This window comes from Pleurodeles waltl, chromosome 6 (assembly GCF_031143425.1).
Source record: "Pleurodeles waltl isolate 20211129_DDA chromosome 6, aPleWal1.hap1.20221129, whole genome shotgun sequence".
NCBI classification, from domain to species: Eukaryota; Metazoa; Chordata; class Amphibia; order Caudata; family Salamandridae; genus Pleurodeles; species Pleurodeles waltl.
The window spans coordinates 967,985,670-968,006,933 of record NC_090445.1 but is presented as its reverse complement, the minus strand read 5'-3'; the positions used below and the strand labels follow the sequence as shown (position 1 = coordinate 968,006,933).

Sequence of the window (21,264 nt, the reverse complement as noted above, 5' to 3'; positions counted from 1 at the left end):
ATGTGAGCAATACCAGGACTCATTGTGCATGTTAAGTGTGTGAGAGCAGGCTGCTGGTTTAGTTGATAGACTGGCCAGCAGATCAATGCAGTAATATTAGATCAGAGGGCTCCTAGGAGAACCACGATTCCTGGCACCATCAGGGAGCAGGCAGGCTTTTCTTTGGTACTTCTTTGGCTTGCCAGCGACACCCCCTACATGAATGCACAATGGTCAAGTTTAAGAAGCCCGCCATGTAAGATGGGTGTGGATTCAGGTGTGACATGTTCATATCATATCATGTTCAGTTTGTCTGAATTGATTGTTTTCAGTTTGTCTGACGACAAAACACAGAGACCTCATCCTTCTCTGTGCTTGTGTTGTGGGTGCTCCAAGTCTGCTGTAAGGGCAGACTGGAAATGCCATTTTAGAGGAAAACCATCACACACTGGTTCTGGAGCATAAGCAGTTGATGCGCTCGAAGAGATTTGGGGGAAAAAGCTTTTTTTTTTTTTTCTTTTTTTTTTTTTTTAATTGCCCAAATTTCATGTTCCTCACTAGAAATTGTTGATCACTTCAGTCAATTGTAACCAATCTCACATTTTCTCATCCTGGAACACCCAGGTGCATTAATACAGTCCATTTTTTGGCCAGGTTCATACCGCACACCACCTTCCTCTGCAGAGAAGTACATACAGTCCTAGCCTAGGCATGAAGGCTCCTACTACAACTCTACCACTGATGACTGACAAGAACTTTTTGTTCCATTTTGCATGTTCCCCAGGCAGTGGTTCTTCAATGTAGGATCTAAGCTCCCAGCAATGTACTTCCACCATTGCCCGCCAGAAAACCATGGCATTGGAAAAGAAGGAAGTAGCAGAAAACTAGAGGGTTGCAAAGGAGCCGCTAAGAGTAATTTGGAGCCCTGCAGAAAGGGCCTGTGGTCTCCTGCCCTCTGCTACCTTAAAGCACAAGTACCAGGGAAATAAATCTATAACCATACTGCAAAGAAGTATTTGAGCATGCAGCTCTTCAGGGCTGTGGAAGGGAGCACATCTTGACCCAGATTACAAAGCAGCTACACCATCAGCACACTATCGTTTGTATATACGTTGTGTGTTATGGTATTGAAGAGGGGTTCAGAGAGGCCCTTCTACCATTGCACTTCCACCAAGCATAATGCCTTGTCAACCAGTCTGCCCCAACCCATGCCAGTTCTGGCTGGGTGCAGTTTTACTGGCACCCAGTGGACGAGGTTACACCATTAACAAAATAATCACTTTGTTTGGTTTTCGAAAAGGGACTTGTGATTCACCTTGAGGACAACCCTGCAAATAGTGCTATTGGGCATGGCCTTTGAATGGATAGGACAGGCTCGATCTGCCCAAAACGCATCCTGCCCTGCCCACCGTTCACTGCCTACCCTGCGAAGACTTTAAAAGTTGCCTGTAGGCCTGCCTGACTGACCTTGTCCAGGACTGCCGCCAGCAGTGCAATTACAGCCAGAACCCACTGCCAAGAGACCCCTCCACCACCCTCTGAATGTTGAATCAAGCTCAGTTTCCCTTTCCGGCTAATATTCCTGGCCACTGTGCAGTGTGGTGCCCAATGCACCTGCTGTGAACAATTTCATAGTAACAGGATTGCAAGCAGAGGTGGCAGGTGGAGCTTAGGTACACACTTGAATGGACTGTCTTTGGACTGGGGTTGAAGAGATTTCCTGACAAGCTGGTAGGACTGGAGCAGATTTAGCTGCCTTTCAGGAAAGCCAATAGCTGCCCCATTTGTCACTGCGCCTGATTGCATGTGCTGCCAGATAATGGGATGTTGTTATAGGCTTACATGAATCATGTACGTGTGCCATGACAATAGGCCTGTCTGACAAATTGTGGTATTGTCATAGCGGGAAAAGGCTACTATGACAAGTAGTTAAACAGCACAAGAGTTGTGGTGACAGCATCCCATGTAGTGATCAATAGGAGTGAACAGGTCCTTTTTAATCTGTCATTGAAGTGAGCTCTAAAGGCTCACACACATTGAAGTTCCTCTGTTGTGTGATTAACTCGCCCCTTGGCTTAAGTGGGTTTCGTGTGTAGTTCTGCACAGTGTGTAAGTGTGCCTGCGGAGGGTACAATACAAGGATAATGCAGTACTAGTACTGTGCATTGCATGCATGGTGGATGTATGTACTGAATGTATGTGTACCTGTGAGTAGTAGAGTACATTAAGGATTCAGTGCTGTGCAGTGTGTGCATGTTCAGTGTATGTGTGGCCATGAGTGTTACAGTACGTTAAGGATACAGTGCTGTGCAATGTGTGTAGGTTATATACATGTACTGAGTCCACGTGTGCCTGTGGATGGTACAGTACATGTAGGGCCCTGAGTTCCATTTTCAGAGACACAGGCCTGCATGATGAAAACATGAGGAAGTAGAGAAATCACCTGCAGGCAGATCTGAGTTTTGCTGCATTTCTGAAAGCTGTATGGGGTGCACATTGGAAAAGGGGAGAGCCATACTTCCCCTCTAAACTTCAAAAGGTGCTCTTTGATTCAGTGAGAGGTCACAAAGAAGGGGCCTGGGCTCATCTCAGGAAGGAGATGGGAACAATAGGGCGTTTTAGTAAATATGCTGGGGCCCTGGGCTAACATTGCAGTGGCAGACTACTTTCCAGAGGAAGAGAGAGCAGATGAGTAGATGCTTCAAAATGAAGCAGACCCCAATATAAAACTTGAGACTCTGACCCTAAATCACATTTAGTGTCTACAAATGGACTTTAAGAAGGGTAGGTTGAGACCCCAAAAATTGTCTTGCCAAGCAGCCAGAGGGGCCCTATGATGAGGGGAAGCTCTGCAAAACCTCTCCCTATGACTAGGACTTGAGCCCAAGGTCTACTAGTCTCCCTGCTGGGTGAGGGGACATCACAGCCTTGTGAGTAAGAGGAGAACATTGGAAAGAAGAATTGTCCAGTGGGGAGCCCTGTCCAGTGGATTCCCATTAAAAGCTGTGAGTAAATGGCTGCTGCACTTGTGGAGTTATTGTCCGTGTGCAGGATAGTCAGCGACCCCAGTATGTCAAGGGAGAGCTGTCGTGACTTGAGCTGTGTCAAGCTGTGCCAGTCATGCCGGAGCCTGTGTGCAGTGCACAGTTGGCGAATCACATATACCAGAATGCGGCGCCTTGTAGAAGTCTGCCGTGCAGTAAGGGCTGTAGCCTTGTGCAGTACCGGGTTACGATCCCGTATGCTAGGAGGAACTGACGCCAAGGACTTTGCTGTGCTTATCCAGCAGAAGCATGTGTACTGTGAAATACGGTGACCCTGGTAACCAGAGGGGGTCCCAAAGCATCAAAACTGCAACCTGTTCTGCAAACCCCCACCCTCCCCTAGTTTCCCCCCATGCCCTCTATCTCTCCCTCCCCCTTCTCCTTGTTCCCAGCCCCCTACCCCCAGTGGCAGCAGGTGCGTTCCTCCACAGCCACCCCCCTATGGGAGACAAACCAGACACCCTATAGGATGTGCTGTAGAGAACTTCTGGTTGCTTAGGTAGTGCAACTATGAATGAAGAACTCTGTAGACGCTTGGGCCACGTCCGGCCATCTCACCCGAACTCAGTTACAGCTGCTCTGAGCACCCACAGAAGGGGCGCACTGAAACACCAGATGCTTCACACCTGCTAGTGTAGGTAAGACTGATTTGGGGTATTGGGTACTTGCTGCTATGTAGCACTGGAAATCTATTGACCTTACATTGGAGTCAAAGTGGACTCTTTGAAATTCTGACTACTAGTGGGGCTTACCCTGGATGTTACCTATGGCGAACAGGGACTAACCACTACCACAAGGAAGGAGTAGGCAGCTGGGGGAACAGCCTAATGAGTCACCTGAGTCCCAACCTCAGGGTAGTTATGTGCGCATGCCATATTTTTCTTTTGTGTTATTGATAGAAATAAAATGCTTCCCTTTTTCTTTAAAAGGGAGTATTTGGCTAGACAATGATTTATTGCCCAGTTTGGGTTCTTGTGAGCCCACGTATACTTTAGACTCCACCACCCTACCCTACCCATAAACAATCCCCCCCCCCCCCACCAAAACTCTCAAAGGGAGCCTTGCTCTGATCATGCTAATTCTGAGAGTCCAGTGCAGAAGGATTACCTGGCCCAGTTGCTCAGAATCCATAGCTGGTCAGGTGTCATGGGACATCAGGAGTATAAAAGGCCTAAATCCCCATGGTCGGGCCTGGTAGCTGCAGCATCCCTTTGGCCCTCTGAAAGAGGTTCTGTCACCAGAGCAATTATGACAATAGACCCTTTTAAATTCCTTATGGCCACAATAACCCAACCCTGTGCGAGGCTTATCATAGCAGCGTCTCATCTCACACCACAAAGCAGCACATGCTTCAGCTGATTCCTGCTGGCAGCTGAAAGCCACATGACCACGGAAGCTACATTTAGAAACCACACAAGTCAAAGTCCACCAACAAACTAAGACTAAAAAGCATGTGTCCCCACTTAGAATTTGAATTGATTACAACCAAATCTGCTTCAACTTAACTCAAAGGTTGTGTAATTGCTATTGAAAGCCACAAATGAGACCTGTGTACCTTTCTTGCCTCCTCATCAGGGATTCACTGTTTTGCTTGTTGCACTGATTTTGGAAAGACTGCAGGGTTTGCTTTCCAGGGGAAGGGCCCTGCTCTGGCACCAGACATGGTTCCAAGTGTGTGACCCTCATATAGAACTTCCCTTTTGTGTGGGCCATAATGGAGAGCTGCTTCATACTTGCCTGCTCTCAGGGTCCCAACTGTCACTTACCTGGCACCTCTTCCACATTGGCAGCCGATCCTTGGATTTCTCAGTCTAGCCTAAATGGGCATGGCCCCTTAGTCACTGTCAGGGTCTTGTGTTCTTTCATACCTCCATGGCGCCATGTGGTCTCCCTCTGCTAAAGCCTCCAGAGCCAGTCCATTGCTCTGCTCACCCCAGGCAAAATAAAGTTAACATGAAAGCTGCCACATAAACTTTTGATCAATATATTTCCTGTAGTTTGAATGAATGAGTCACCACCCCAAAGAAAATATTATGTATTATACCTGTAGAGAATGATCACAGGACACCTAAAGAAGGGTAAGCCTATGTTCTTTAGCCTCGGGGTAGCCATATGGGCATCAGCCAAGCACAGAGGGAGCTGCTCTGAGAACCAGCTTTGGGTAGCTTAGGAGGATGGGACTTCTCATTTACTTGAATACACTCCTGCTTGGCACACCAGCTCCCTCCAAGGGCAGAAGGGCTGTGCTGTCTTGGATTCCACCTAAGATAGTGTATTCTGGACCAGTTTGCAGTAAAGCAAATGGTATATTCTGTAAAAGTGGGCAGGGTTGTTCCAGGGAAACCTTATCCCCATTGGGTAGAGAATGTCCAGGCGTCAGCCCCTCTTAGTGTCTGCAGAATCTATTAAAAAAAAACACTTACTGTACTTGCTGTTTGAGACCTCCAGGGCTAGCCACTTGGATCCAGGAAAAGAAGTGACGCCAAGGATCAGTGGCTGTCCTCTTCTGTCTCTGCAGGGACAAAACAAGCTACAAGAGTCTGTTTTGCTGAAGTGACCAGTTGCAACTGGAAAAGGACTGGACCCTACTGGTAATCTCAGCTGGAGTGACTCCTGACCCCTAAATGCTGTATCTGACGTCCTGTGAGCCTTGGTGGTGTCCAAAAGGATGTATTCTGAAATCTCAGAAAAACTTTGGGCTTCCAGACTTGATAGGACCAGGACTAACCACCCAAATCACTCTGTCTGAAGAGCAACTTAGCTGGACTAGAAAATCACGTTGATTGTGCGCGGAGTTTTTTGCTGCCTGAAAACCCAGTTTCACAGACCCTTGTGTCAAACTTATCCACTTTATTGCAACTGCCGTAAGGTAGTAGTCTTGACCAGGTGAATAATGTCCAACCTGCAAGCGTTTTCCACCAAAGCCAGCAGCTTTAGTGGGAGCTTGTCCCACAGCCATCCAGCTTCAAGAGGACTTCTTGGATACAGCTTGCAACCTTGTCCTTTGAAGGATTTTGACTTCCATTTTATTTGTATTTAAAAGAGCACAAAACAATATTGGGTAATCTGGCTTTATTAAGTCTTCTCGGAGTTCAGTCTGTCAGCTTTAGTTGCGTGAATATTTATGTAGTTGTTTGTGATTTATCATGTATTGTTGCGTTGCCCATTGTTTTGAAGTTGTTTTGTGGTATTGTTTACACTCAACAAATGCTAATACAAGGCAACAAACCAAATATGTCTGACATTCTGAAAATGGGAATTCTGTGACTAACAATGATCAGCATATGTGTGGCTAGTTAATATTAGTAGGAATGGATAAAAAACATAAAACAGATATGTTGAAAAACGCTTAATAGATTAAAAGGAGCTGGTAACTCCTGACATTTTTAGTATAAAAATACAGCCACTTTCACAGCTTCATTGAGGGTTGTACATTTTGGAAATAATTATTGAAGCAAAAAAGCACGATAAAGGAAACTGCAGGGGACACTACACTGGTTCGGGTGAAGGAGGGAGTAGCAGGTAAATGGTCCGTTTACTCTGAGTAAGCCGATAGATACTCAGTTTCTCCCATAGACACGCCTGAAGCCCCTTGTCCTCTAGACTTCCCCTAAGGGACTTAGCTATCCACTCCACACACAGATTAGAAACACTGCTGGTTGTGCACCAGATCTTGATACCATTCTCAAATTGTTTAAGCCTCACTTATTTGTCAGGTGTTTGGTTGTCTGATCTATAAGGTGCCTGCCTCAGACTTGACATTCTCAGTCTGTCCCAAGAGCTGGACTGTATGGGGGACTATATTTCCAAAAGAGTAGTGGCTATTTTGCTGTAGGTCTTGACCTGGTTGCACCTGATAATTGGTGAGCATCTTTATCTGGAAGAAGAAAATAAGTCTGGGCAAGGGCTACGGCGTGAAAGAGAATTAAGGAATGGAAAAGATACATAGGGCATGTGCATTTTTCATACACAAAATACAGATTTGCTCTAAATAGAACATCCTAAAGTTTGCAACATTTGTGAAATCTTCACATTTCAGGTTAGGTTCCTTTCGCATCAAAGTCACATCTATATTGTTTTACTAAGCCTTTCTATGTGCTTTCTACTGAATTTCTAGTCTTTTACAAGGTGCATTCAGGTTGAGGTAATGGAATGAAAGACCAGTGTGTAATAATCTTGATAGGTGCAGTACATTACCATGCTGTGCCCACGTAATGGTTGTACGTCGCCAGGTACAGTCTGAAAGGATTATGAAAATGTTAGTCTGTTTACAATATATCTATTGCCTGACTTCGAGGGGTAGAATGGCGAGTCAAGTACAATTTGTAAACTAGCTTTCAGTTCTATTTTCATCTCCTTAATAGAAGAAATGATTTAGATCACGATTGGTAATTCCTTTCAACTATCAAACTCATTTTCTTCTTTCAGGTTTCCCCACATCACTTGAAACTTAATTCATTTGAGACATTTTTAAATTGCAGATCCTTTAGGGGGCTGAAATAGAATAATTGGTTTTGAAATAAACTTAGTTTTTCCAAGAAATTGAATATACATGATCTGTTTGCTTTTAAGTTTTAACACCCTTATTCAGACATACTCTGCACAAAGTTTAGGCATGTTTATATGTATTTGGCTATAATTAAAAAGCAAACGTACCTATTATTTCCAAATACCTTTTCCTAATAGTTACACATACTATAATGTAATGTATTGGTATTTATATGGCACTTTTCATACGCGTTGTGTGGTGTAACATGAGAATACAAGACTTGTTTTTAGTGATGGTAGTAAGGTAGGTAATAAAGATAGGCTCAATTTAGAAATAACGTTTCCTCCTTTTGGCTCAGATTAAAATTCAGACATTGTCGTTAGCTACCAGTTACCTGATTTTAGGTCACAGTTGCTTATTCCATTTTAGTGAATACCAGAGGAGTATGATTTATGATTGTAGTCTTTTGTTTGTAAACCTATTGACAGGGCCACTGGAATTATGCAATGGTGCGGCTGCGTCAATTTTGGCTTAATTACACTTTTCCCACATTTGACACATACTAAATAAACTGCCTATTTTACTTAGAATTTTTTTTGGTTCTAGGTCATATGATTCAAAAGTTACTAAAAATGCGATGACTAGTGTCGCCGTGCAGTGGAAGGCCCTTTGCTGGACTGCACACCTTCCTGTTGCTTATTGCTATAATATAATTGATTAACTTGTACTAATGGATTACAACCAATACCCAGAGTGTGTTACCAAATTTAAAAATGATGAAATAATACTATTACGAGATTTGCTGTATTAATCCGCATAATTTGTCTTTTCTTGTTCCAAAATATACTTAAACCTGCCACATATTTTGGCCCCCTCCTGCCGCAAAAATCCAGAGGCCCTGCATATAGATGATAGGTTCACTTCTTATGAATCTCTTTATTTTCTTGCACTAGGTAACAAGTTAACTTTGGAAACTAGACCAACCCAGCAAGGAATCGATGTAAGGCAAGAGCTACTGCAGTTCCATTCTAAATATTATTCATCAAACCTGATGTCTATTTGTGTAATAGGCAGAGGTAAGAAATGTCAATGCTTTGCACACATTTGGTGCAACATTATTTTTTGTGATATGTTTTACGATAATGTGCTTGAATGTCGCAGCAAGTAGATGCTTTTTTTCCCATTATTCATCAGTTTGATTGGTGTACGAGATGTCATTATGGTGGATTCACTTGCCTAGAAATCAGTTTGAATACTTGAGGGAAAGGTAATGTGCATGTTACAAACTGTTTTAGACAGGAGATGAAGAAGGAAACCCCATCAAATAATCAGGCATTGGGGGATGGACCCCTTAACCCCTTCGCTGCCAGGCCTTTCCCCCTCCTGTGCCGAGCCTTTTTTGGCTATTTGGGGCAGTTCGCGCTCAGGCCCTCATAACTTTTTCTCCACATAAGCTACCCACCGCAAATTTGCGTCCTTTTTTCCCAACATCCTAGGGATTCTAGAGGTACCCAGATTTTGTGGGTTCCCCTGAAGGAGACAAAAACGTAGCCAAAATACAGCAAACATTTCGTTTTTTAAAAAAAAAAATGCGAAAAAAGGGCTGCAGAAGAAGGCTTGTGGGTTTTCCCCTGAAAATGGCAAGGGTTTGCGGTGCTAAAACCGCCATCTTCCCAGCTTTCAGGAACATGCAGACTTGAATCAGAAAACCCCATTTTTCAACACAATTTTGGCATTTTACTGGGACATACCCTATTTTTACTATTTTTTGCGCCTTCAACCTCCTTCCAGTTAGTGACAGAAATGGGTGTAAAACCAATGCTGGTCAGACAGCTAAACATTTCTGAAAAGTAGACAAAATTTTGAATTCAGCAAGGGGTCATTCTTGTAGATCCTACAAGGGTTTCCTTCAGAAAATAACAGCTGAAAAAAAAATATTGAAATTGAAGTGAAAAAAAGCCATTTTTCTCCACGTTTTACTCTGTAACTTTTTCCTGTGATGTCAGATTTTTGAAAGCAATATACCGTTACGTCAGCTGGACTCTTCTGGTTGCGGGGATATATAGGGCTTGTAGGTTCATCAAGAATACTAGGTACCCAGATCCAATAAATGAGCTACACCTTGCAATGGGTTTTCATTCTATACCGGGTATATAGCAATTCTTTTGCTGAAATATAAAAAGTGAAAAATAGGTATCAAGAAAACCTTTGTATTTCCAAAATGGCCACAAGATAAGATGTTGAGAAGCAGTGGTTATTTGCACATATCTGAATTCTGGGGTCCCCATACTAGCATGTGAATTACAGGGCATTTCTCAAATAGACGTCTTTTTTACACACTGTCTTACATTTGGAAGGAAAAAATGTAGAGAAAGACAAGGGACAATAACTTTTGTTTTGGTATTCTGTGTTCCCCCAAGTCTCCTGTTAAAAATGGTACCTCACTTGCGTGGGTAGGCCTACGCCCGCGACAGGATATGCCCCAAAACACGACGTGGACACATCACATTTTCAGAAAGAAAACAGAGCTGTTTTTTTACTAAGTGCCTAGCTGTGGATTTTGGCCTCTAGCTCAGCGGGCACCTGGGGAAACCTAGCAAACCTGCGCATTTTTGAAAACTAGACACATAGGGGAATCCAAGATGGGGTGACTTGTGGGGCTCTGACCAGGTTCTATTAACCAGAATCCTCTGCAAACCTCAAAATCTGGCAAAAAAAAGAAAGACAAAAAAAAACTTTTTCCTGTCATTTCGGTGACAAAGTTCTGGAATCTGAGAGGAGCCACAAATTTCCTTCCACCCAGCAATCCCCCAAGTCTTGCGATAAAAATGGTACCTCACTTGTTTGGGTAGGCCTAGCGCCCGCGACCGGATATGCCCCAAAACACGACGTGGACACATCACAATTTCAGAAAGAAAACAGAGCTGTTTTTTTCCTAAGTGCCTAGCTGCGGATTTTGGCCTCTAGCTCAGCCGGCACCTGGGGAAACCTAGCAAACCTGCGCATTTCTGAAAACTCGAGACCTAGGGGAATCCAAGATGGGGTGACTTGTAGGGCTCTGACCAGGTCCTGAAACCCAGAATCCTTTGCAAACCTCAAAATTTGGCTAAAAAAACACATTTTCCTCACATTTCGGTGACAAGAAGTTGTGGAATCTGAGAGGAGCCACAAATTTCCTTCCACCCACCGTTCCCCCAAGTGTCCCGGTAAAAATGATAGCTCACTTGTGTGGGTGGGCCAGGTGACTGCAACAGAACAAGGCCCAAAACTTGTAGAGATAGAGGGGATAGCACAGCTAGTTTATAAGGACATATTCTTCTTTTATACATCTTTAGGCTGACTCTGCTTTGGGGACCCACACAAGTGAGGTGTCATTTTACTTGGGAGACTGAGGGGAACACTGGGGAGTAGGAATTTTGTGCTGGAGCAATGATCGTACAAACGAAAGTCAGGAAAATATGCTTTTTTAAGCAAATTTTGAGGTTTGCAGAGGAGTCTGGGTAAGAAAATGTTGGGGGATCCACGCAAGCCGCACCTCCTTGGTTTGGTAGGTTTCCCTAGATGAAGGCTGCACCCTGGACCAAAAACATAGGTGCGCGCCCCCCCCCCCCCCCAAACACAGTTAGTTTTGTAATATATCATTTCGATGTGTCCACATATGTCTGTGATGTGCCAAACACAAAATTGTGAAAAGAAACGCACTTAGGTTATGTGAAAAAGACCCCTCATCCACCAACTAAGTTGGTGGCATGCTTCATCATCGGGGTCCCACCCGAGGCACCTAGCGTGTCACAGGTGTGCTGCGACGCCTGATTACAGCGGAGCAGGTTTTGTTATTTTTTGCCACACATACCGGTTGGATTTGGCACAAGGGTGAGTGATGGTTCAGTGGATCAAATTTTATTAACAAGAGATTTCACAAAAATGAAATGCACTGTTAATAACGGAAAGGCAAAAAACTGAACCAATGACTCATAGCTCGTGAGCTGTAAAGCCGCGACAAGGCACCAACCGCTTTACAGTCCATCCACACACCTTTCATACATGACACGCAGAAGACCATTCACACCTCCAGCCACGGGCCCAGCACATTACAACACTCACATCGACAGACAGCGCCACTCAAGGGCCCATCACTTACATTCGCCCACATGCCGGATACAACAATCACACCAGCTGATGGGAGTGTCTGGACTGGTGTTTGGCTGGCAGCGTGTTGCAGTAGCCAACAGCAAGTCAATATGTACACTATGTACACCCTCAGCCAAGCCCCACTCCACACAAAATGGCATAATTTTTTCTTTTTAAACAAAGGAACCCCTAACTAAGTAGAAATAATTACAAAACTACAAACACAAAAGCTCTAACTAAGTAGATGACAGAAATGCTAACCATGAAACTGAACACATGAAAATACAAAACAGACATGAGTTTACACTCATGGTTGTTCCCAGTAATTCTTCTGGGTGTGGTAATTCTTAAAACAACCACCCACACACAGCCCAGGCTTGGAAGGACAATCTGGGCAGTACATTCGAGTCTCCCTCCGGATACCTCTTCGAAAAAACACACTACATTTCTTAGCTGGAAAGTCTTTTTGGGTGTGGGAGGAATGTGCTCAGAAAAAGTGGCGATCTTTCAATCTAGCCACATCCTCCACTAGGAGTTTCCAGGAACTCTGGCCTGTTCCACCACAATAAGGCTCTCTATCACTGACTCCTGAAATTTCACAAATGTCATCTTTGACTCTGGAGACCTATCCTTAAACACAATAAAAGCATTAAAGGTTGCTAAGTGGAAGAGGTGAATTGCTAACTTCTTATACCAAACGTAAGACTTACGAATAACAGTATAAGGTTCCAACCTCTGATCAACTCTATCTACACCTCCCATGTGCTTATTATAATCTAAAATGCACACAGGTTTGCGCACTTCAGCAACCTGGCCCCAAACAGTCATGGGGGAAGTACTCTCATCATGGATGGTACTTAGCATGTAGACATCTCTCTTGTCTGAAAATTTCAAAGCTAGCAGCTCATCATTCCGCAAGGCACAGCACTGTCCCCTCTCGTTTTTTTTTTTTTACAAACAAGCTCCCTTGGATAGCCTTTCCGGTTACAGCGAATTGTGCCACAAGCAACAGTGCCCACTTTAAACAATTTTTTGAACCACTGCACTCCAGTGTAGAAGTTATCTACATACAAATGGTGACCTTTGTTGAACAGTCGTCTACCAAGATCCCACACAATTTACTCAGTAACTCCAAAAGTGGGAGGACAACCAGTGGGGTCAATACTGGAATCCCTACCAGTGTAGACATGGAATCTATACACATATCCTGTACTACTTTCAGACAGCATATACAATTTAATTCCATATTGTGCCCTTTTGCTAGGAATGTACTGCCTAAAAAACAAACAACCCTTGAAGAGGACCAAAGACTCGTCCACACTTACCTGTTTGCCTGGAACATAGACCTCTGAAAACCGATCTACAAAATGATCAAGGACAGGCCTAATCTTAAAAAGACGGTCAGAATCAGGGTGATCTTGTGGCAAGGCTAATGCATTGTCAACAAAATGAGGCATCCTAAGAAGAAGCAAATACCGATTACGACTCATGGTCGCAGGAAATATAGCTGTTGCCATCAAGGAACTAGTAGACCAATAAGAAGCCAGTGACGGCTTCCTTATCAACCCCATCAAAAAAGTCAAACCCAAAAACTTTTTTTATCTCCTCCAAATTTGTGGGAATCCACTGGGCCTAAGTCTAGCAGCGTTGTCCCTCAAATGCTGCTCTGCATACAAATTAGTCTGCTCATTAATTTCTTCCAAAAACACATCATCCATGAATAACTCAAAGAAATTGACAGGCAAAAAGTTCTCTGTATTGGCGCTACACCCCGGGAGACCAGTAAAGGCAGTTTGGGGCAACCCAGCGATCTGGTCTTATAACGGGAAACTTTTCAGCCCCAGGTTGCTGCACTAATGGCATATCAGTGTCCTCTAAAACAGGCCCTTCCTCTGCACTGAGTGTGGCTTCCTCATCAGAAGATTCCTCTCCAACAGAAACATCACTGCCAGAATCGCTCACTTCATCCTCTTCCTCAGATGCAGAGTCCGTCTCATAATCATGATCAGACAATGACTCAAAAAGCATACCACCCACCTGCTGAGCGGTCATCCTGCGGCTAGCCATGATCTTTCCTACGAAAAGTAACTGGACAAATGCACCACCAACAACCAGCAACTGTGTAAGATAAGTAATAAAGTGTAGCTTTATCAGTAACAGTTATAAACTCAAAAACTATACCGCTCACTTGCCTGAAAAAGCTTGACTCACCAGCAACTACGCCGCACAGACACAGCAGTCACCAATGATATCCCACTAAAAAGAAAGAAAGAAAAGCAAATTAGAAATAAGGCAAAACAAATATCATTGTGCACAAATCTAAGGACAATTTCACACACAATCCTGCATTTAGTACACCCCCTACAAACATGTCATTCATGCATGGCAACAAAACTTTTTTGGAGTAAATTGTGTTTACTTACCTAAAACCTGCAACTATGCAAACCGCAGGTCAACCACCGCCAAAACCGCAAGGAGCCACAGCAAAGAAAGCAAAAGCTTTGAACTAGAACAAAAAGGAGCAAAACATTTTTTATCACAAATGCAAATACTTCATCAGTTGACAAACACCCCACCATCAAACAGAAATTGGTGCCTAAGTGGATTCTGCCATAGGGGCAGATGGGCCTACTAAAAAATACCTTTAGTAGTGTGTCCCCATGGGGAGCGACCCTTGCCCAAGGGGACACCCCAAACAAAAAAACACACACTGTCCCTGGTGCCTAAGTGGCTTCTGCCCCCCACAAAAATAAACATAAAATAAAGTCCTGGCGTTCTAGTGGTTTCTGCCCCCCTTGGGGGCAGATCAGCCTAAAAAAAATAAGCCGATCTGTCCCCAAGGGGAGCAGGAATGGCCTTGGTTCATGTGCCCCCAAAGGGGGGGGCGACCATTGCCCAAGGGGCCGCCCCCCCATTCACTAACACACACCCACTATCCCTGGTGTCTAAGTGGCTTCTGCCCCCCTTGGGGGCAGTTGGGCCTAATAAAATAGGCCCTTCTGCCCCCAAGGGGGTGCCCCCCACATTAATAAACAAATAAAAAAACATCCCTGGCGTTCCTGTGGTTTCTGCCCCCCTTGGGGGTAGATCAGCCTAAAAATAATAGGCTGATCTGCCCCCAAGGGGGGCAGAAATGGCCCTAAAAGACATGCCCCCCAAAGGGGAGCGACCCTTGCCCAAGGCCCCCCCCCCCCTCCACTAAACACACAATCCCGGGTGCCTAACTGGCTTGTGCCCCCCCTTGGGGGCAGATGGACCTAAAAAAAATAGGCCCATCTGCCCCCAAGGGGGGGGCGAAAAGGCCAACAGTTCTATGCCCCCTTGGGGGGGCACCCCCCCACATAAATAAACAAAAATAGAAACATCCCTGGCGTTCCAGTGGTTTCTGCCCCCCTTGGAGGGCAGAAATAGCCCGATCTGCTGGCCATAAAGAACTTGCCCCCAAAAGGGGAGCGACCCTTGCCCAGCAAATGGCTTCCTGCGCGACCGGCACCCTGTAGTGATGTCAGCGCGCAATTGCGTGCTGACGTCATTATGGGGGGGTGGAAGGGCTTCCCTTTCCATCCCTGCCTATGGGGGGGACGCACACAGAGGGAGCGAGAGCGCTCCCTCTGAGCTGTGTGCCGAGGTCGTAATGGTTACGACCTCGGCACAGCAGCACTGTGCCGCGGGACGTAACCATTACGTCTGCGGCACAGAAGGGGTTAATAGCATAATATGTAGATCTCTTCTCCCCCTATGTTGCCCTTACTTTAGCTAGCGAGGCATGAATGGTGTTCATGGAGCTTTACCTTTTCCGTGATCTTCCAGGAACACCTTAAATCATCACTTGGTTATGGAAGGACATTGATGGTGTTGGCTTAGGCCAACACCCATGTGCACCTTCACTCTTTTTCCTAATTTTAACTCCTCGTATGCCTCCATCACATTCATTTGGGAGAGCTGACTGGTTTGGCCAGTCAGGTGCATTCTGTAGGTTGTATCACACTCTTGACAGTCAAATTTGTCACCAATACACTTAATTTCTGTGCAGGCATTTTTCCAGAACTGCAACTATGAGGAATCATTTGCAAACAGCAAGAAAGTTGCTGATGATGGTTGCCGACATGCATTCGGCTCTATGGAAGCGGCAAACCCTGGAAATAAATTTATTTATTAGGATGAGTGCTGCTATGATTTCTCAGAAAGTATTTGACTAGAAAACACACTTAATGCTATATTAATTTGTTTCCAAGCTAATTGTATTTTGGGTGGGTTAGACACTCTAATTGTTTCACTAAAAGAATGTTTTGGGCAGCCCTTGCTGACTATCTTGATTAGAAAGTCATCTAGATTTATTAGAGATTGTCAGGCTTCTTAATGATATGAGATGTTTAGTAAGAGTGTTCATTGATATTCTCCTCGCTCTACCTTATAACTGATGTAAATGTGTTTATAACTTTAAAATGGGAGTCACACGATTGAGTATGTTCAGATTATAATCCAGACTATGGGGGTCATTATGACCCCAGTGGACTGCGCTAAAATGGAGAAAAGTACTGCCAACAGGCTGACTGTACTTTTCCCCATATTACGACATTGGCAGTTTTTCTCAATCCAAACTGCCAACGTACCACACCGTCCAACACGGCGGTAACAACCGCTGGGCTGGAGACTTCAATCTCCAACCAGGCGGCCGTCACTAGCCTGCCCGCGGGATTATGACCCCACCTATCGCCATGATTTTCGTGGCAACCTTACTGCCATGAAAACCATGGCGGTAGGCACCATCAGTGACGGAGAATTCCTTCCCGGTCACTGATAGGAGTCTTCCTTGCCCCCCTTCCCAGGTTTTTCTCCTGAGCCCCCCTCCCGCTCCAGACCCCGCCCCCATGATATACACGCACCTTCACTCACCAACGTACACACGCATGCACACACTCATACTCACATTCATCCATGCATGCATACATCCATTCACACACACATCCACACACTGACATACGTACATGCAAACATGCATGCACACAACATACACACACTCACACATCCATACATGCATACACAGACAACAAGCATCACACACCTGCGTACACACACAACACCCCCCAGCACCCTGTCCTGTCAGAGCACCTGACTTATCTTTTGTGAGGGGGGTCCTCCGGCAGGAGACGGGACGAGGTGCTGCTGCCAGCAGCAGTGTCCGCCGGCAGAACACCGCCAGGCCGTATCATAGGTCATGATACGGTCTGCGGCGGTCTACTAGCAGCGCCACCTTACCGCCAGCATGACCACAGCCGGATTTCCACCATCCTTCTGGTGGAAATCCGGCTATGGTCATAATCCAGCTGACGGCTGGTAGCCTCGGTGACGGTCTTTTGGCGGCCATTGCCACGGCAATAGGCGGTATATACCGCCAATGTTATCATGAGGGCCAGTGTGTGTTTTCTACAGAATACTGTTGGCCTCATAGTGTTTCTAAAATTAAAAAAAGATTGATTAAAGAAAAGTTATGCAAATGCAGGTAGTCCAGATTATGTTCAGTTTTAGAGATGTCGGCCAAAACATTTATCTGACAGACTTTTAGCTGCTTCTTTCTTTTCCGTGCCAACAAAGTGCTGATTCGAAGAGTGCTACCAATCGGTCAGTTTTTTATGTCTTTTTTATTTTTTATTTAATTTTTTTACTTTTTGTCAAGTCTTTTTCGAGTTTAACTCCTGGTGTGTCGAGCATGCCTTATAGGGAAACAGGATTCAAGCCCTGAGCTTCATGTCATTAGGCGATGTCCATGACACACCCGCACTTTGTGTATCTTTGGTTTCTGATGGATACAACTACCCATGGATTCCTCACCTAATGAATTCACACAGTGTGCAAGCATTCAATGGAAATTTTCTTCCCAGCTCTGCACGTCGACGAGGACGTGACAATTGCCCGACTTCACGCTACGCGTCTGCCGTCATCGAGGCAATAAGAGGTCCTCGCCGGCGTGCTGACATCAGTTCTGTTTTTTTTCCGTGCCTTCGAGTAATGTTTTTTTTCTCCTGGCTCTTGGGGAGCTGCTGTTTCTCGGAAGAGATACTTTCCAGTTAAAATGTCTCCACCTCTGAAGTCCGGCTTCAAGCCTTGAAGGGAATGCGGAGGTGGTAGGTCAGTCACGGACCTGCATAATGACTGTTTATGGTGCTTAAGCTCAGAACACGACTTGGATGAGTGTGGTTCCTGTCAGCAACTGAATCCAAAGGCGTTAAAAGAGCTTGAAGCCAAGCTCTTTTTAGGGAAGTTGAAGAAGAAGGAAAAACATCGACATCGCAGATCTTCTTCGAAATCTTCGCACAAAAAACGGCGTCGGCATGATTCACTACATTGGTCGGGAAAAAATCGATCTCGTTTGAGGTCTCCAGCTGCTCGGCGTCGCTTGACTTGGGAGGTCAGTACAACAGTGACGCCACAGCCCCAAAGTCCTCAGGCATCACCGGGGCAGTTGGTGTTCGAGGTGGATGAGCCTGGCCAGAGTCCTGCCTTCTCACCTTCTCAGTTAGAGGTGCCGGATCCAGTACCGATGTTGCAGTCCGCGCGAATGCCACAGGGGTATCCTTCCTTCCCGGCTCCGGGAGCGGATCCGGCAGCCTTCTTAAATGCGATGTTTAACATCTTTAGTGCCATGGCTCCTGGCGGTGCACCGACTGGTCCTCAGGTCCATTGGCTTTTGATCTGGGTGTTCCGGCTTCATACAAGTCAACGCCCTTTATGCCCGGTAGAAGGTGCTGGTCTGGCGCAGGTTCCTTTTGACATCGCCGAGGAAACCTTCGACACCGGTGGTTTCAGCTGTTCTGGTGGTGCTGTCCACTTCGCCACGACTCCAGTCGACGCCAGCGGAGAGAGCTCAACTTTCCATGGCGCCGATGGATACGGCATCAGAAGAATCGGAAGATTAACGCCTGCCGGGGTTGTCGGCGTCTGCTAATTCTTTATCGACGCCAAGTATAGAGGCCAGGTTGCGCTCAAGGAGGAAGGCTTTCAGACTACTGGAAGAGCAAGAATATCAGAGACAGCTCCTGGAGGAAGGCAAGATCGTAGAGCCCCTGGGGGATTTTCAGGGCTTGGACTCTGCCAGCGGTCTTGATACTTCCCCAGAGTGGAACTTGGCCTCTCCAGGTGAATTCACTGAGAAGGCTGCTTCATTTCACTCCATGGTAAGAAAGGCAGCGGACTTTTTAGATCTCCCGTTACCTGCAGCTGAGGTGAAAACCAATATTCTCACAGAGGTTTTACATCTGGCTTCAGCTGCTGCAGAGCCACTCCTGCTGTTTAATGAGGCTCTCACTGATCCGATTATGGAGGTTTGGAGGAAACCAGTATCTTCAACGGCAGTTAGTAGATCAGTGGCGAGACGGTACAGAGTGGCCCCTGGGGATCCGGGCGTCCTCTCTAAGCATCCGACTCCGGAGAGTCTGGTGGTTCAGGCTTCCTGCTCCTCACGTTCACCTCCTGGTTCATTCCCTGGGGCTCCTTCAGATAGGGAGTCTAAAAGGATGGAGCAGTCGGCCAAGAAGGTCTTTTCATCATGCAGTATTGCCCTGAAGTTGGCTAATGCAACTTGTGTGTTGGGAAGATACATTCATGCCTTGATGGACGCTGCTAAGGCTGAGATGCCGGATTTGCCCCAGGACATGCAGGGTCTTTTGGCTGATGCTCAAGCGGCAGCGACTCAGGTCGTTCAGTCGGGGTTAGATACTGCAGATTCAGTGGCCAGAACAATGGGGACATCCATTGTAACCAGGAGGCATGCTTGGCTGAGGTCTTCTGGTTTTTCCTCGGATGTGCAAACAACTCTTTTTTTAGACTTGCCATTTGATGGAGATAAACTATTTGGTTCGAAAGCTGACTCTGCCTTAGAGCGCTTCAAAGAGAGTAGGGCTACGGCTAAGTCTCTAGGTTTGCAGGCTTCTGCCACGACCCTGTTCAGGTCATTTAGAAGGTTCAGGGGGTTTGTTCGAGGCTCTTCCTTTCGGGGGAGACTCCAGTCTGCAGGCCAACAACCATCTACTCTTCCCTATAGGTCATTTAGAGGGAGGGGTAGAGTTCGAACCAGAGGAGCCACCCAGCAGCACCCTGCCTCTTCCTCTGGGGGGGATGCAACAGGGAACGCAGCCTTCGTCCTCCATCCATTCCTGCCCATATTTCTCCTATAGGAGGAAGATTTTCATTTTCTCCGCATGTGAAAGCTGATCACATCGGATTCCTGGGTCATCAATATTGTGGAGAAAGGTTATGCACTTCCCTTTCGGGAGTTTCCTCCTGCCGTCCCTCCCTTTGCACGGAAGACCATCTCCTGTTGTTGCAACAGGAAATTCAGACCCTATTATCAAAAGGTGCAGTGGAGTTGGTTCCAGAGCGGGAAAGGGGTTAGGTTTGATATTTGAGATATTTCCTGATCCCCAAGAAGGATGGTCGGTTGAGGCCTATCCTGGATCTCTGGGTTTTGAACTGGTTCCTCAAGCAGGAGAAGTTCAATATGCTGACCATAGTGCAGGTGCTTTTGGCGTTGAACGAAGAAGACTGGATGGTGTCTGTCGACTTGCAGGATGCTTACTTCCATATCCCTATTCTCAAGTCGCATAGGAAGTATCTCCGGTTTGTGGTGGGGACGCAACACTATTAGTTTGCGGTCCTTCCTTTTGGTCTTACTTCCGTGCCTCAAGCCTTCACAAAGGTGATGGCAGTGGTTGCAGCGCATCTCGGGAGGAAGGGGGTAGCGGTATTCCCGTACCTGGATGATTGGTTGATCAAGGCCAGGTCTCCAGAGCTTGTGTTGCATCAACTGCAGATGACAACCTAGTTGTTGTTCGATCTGGGCTTTTCTGTAAAAATGCCCAAATCTCACCTGGAGCCCTCTCAGCGACTCCTGTTCATCGAGGCTGTACTGGACACAACGTTGAATCGGGCCTTTCCTCAGCTTCAGCGGATTCAGGACATCCAGGCATTGATTCCAATGTTTCAAAGTGGAGTGGTTGTTCCAGCCCTCAAGGTCCTTCGTCTCTGCTCGGTCTGTTCGCCTCATGCATTCTGTTGGTCCCTCATGCACGCTGGCACATAATGGTTCTTCAGTGGTGCCTTCGCAGGCAGTGGTTTCAACACAAAGCGGATCTCGGAGTCGATAACTATCTCCGGAAACACTGCAGCGGATTTGCGATGGTGGGCTGTGGACGGCAACCTTTCCCAAGGAAGGCCGTTCTCACTGGCGCCTCCGGTGACCACGGTGATAACGGATGTTTCCACTTTAGGGTGGGAGCTCATCTGGGGGACCTGGAGATCCAAGGTCGTTGGTCTTCAGTGGAACAGATGTTTCACATCAATCTGTTGGAATTGCTGGCGATACGTTTGTCTCCCAAGGCCTTCCTCCCATCCCTTCGCTGTCAGTCGATACAGGTCCTGACTGACAACACTACTGAGATGTGGTACATCAACAAGCAGGGAGGAGTAGGGTCGTACCTTCTCTGCAGAGAATCTCTACGTCTTTGGTCCTGGGCTCAGGACCATCAGATTTGCATAGTAGCAAATCATCTGGCCAGAGTTCAAAACGCACGTGCAAACCGTCTCAGTCGGCACTTCTCAGCCGATCACGAGTGGCGTCTCCAT

The 21,264-nt window shown here is 46.1% G+C and overlaps 1 protein-coding gene across 3 annotated transcripts in view; it reads left to right on the top strand.

The window, feature by feature from the left end:
* The window catches only part of IDE (insulin degrading enzyme), a 754,741-nt gene that overhangs the window by 139,735 nt on the left and 593,742 nt on the right, over positions 1-21,264 (top strand). For all 3 annotated transcript variants that reach the window (XM_069239810.1, XM_069239807.1, XM_069239808.1), the window contains one exon: positions 8,466-8,588. In XM_069239810.1, the coding sequence (XP_069095911.1) occupies positions 8,466-8,588 (123 nt within the window). The remainder of the gene's footprint in view (positions 1-8,465; positions 8,589-21,264) is intronic.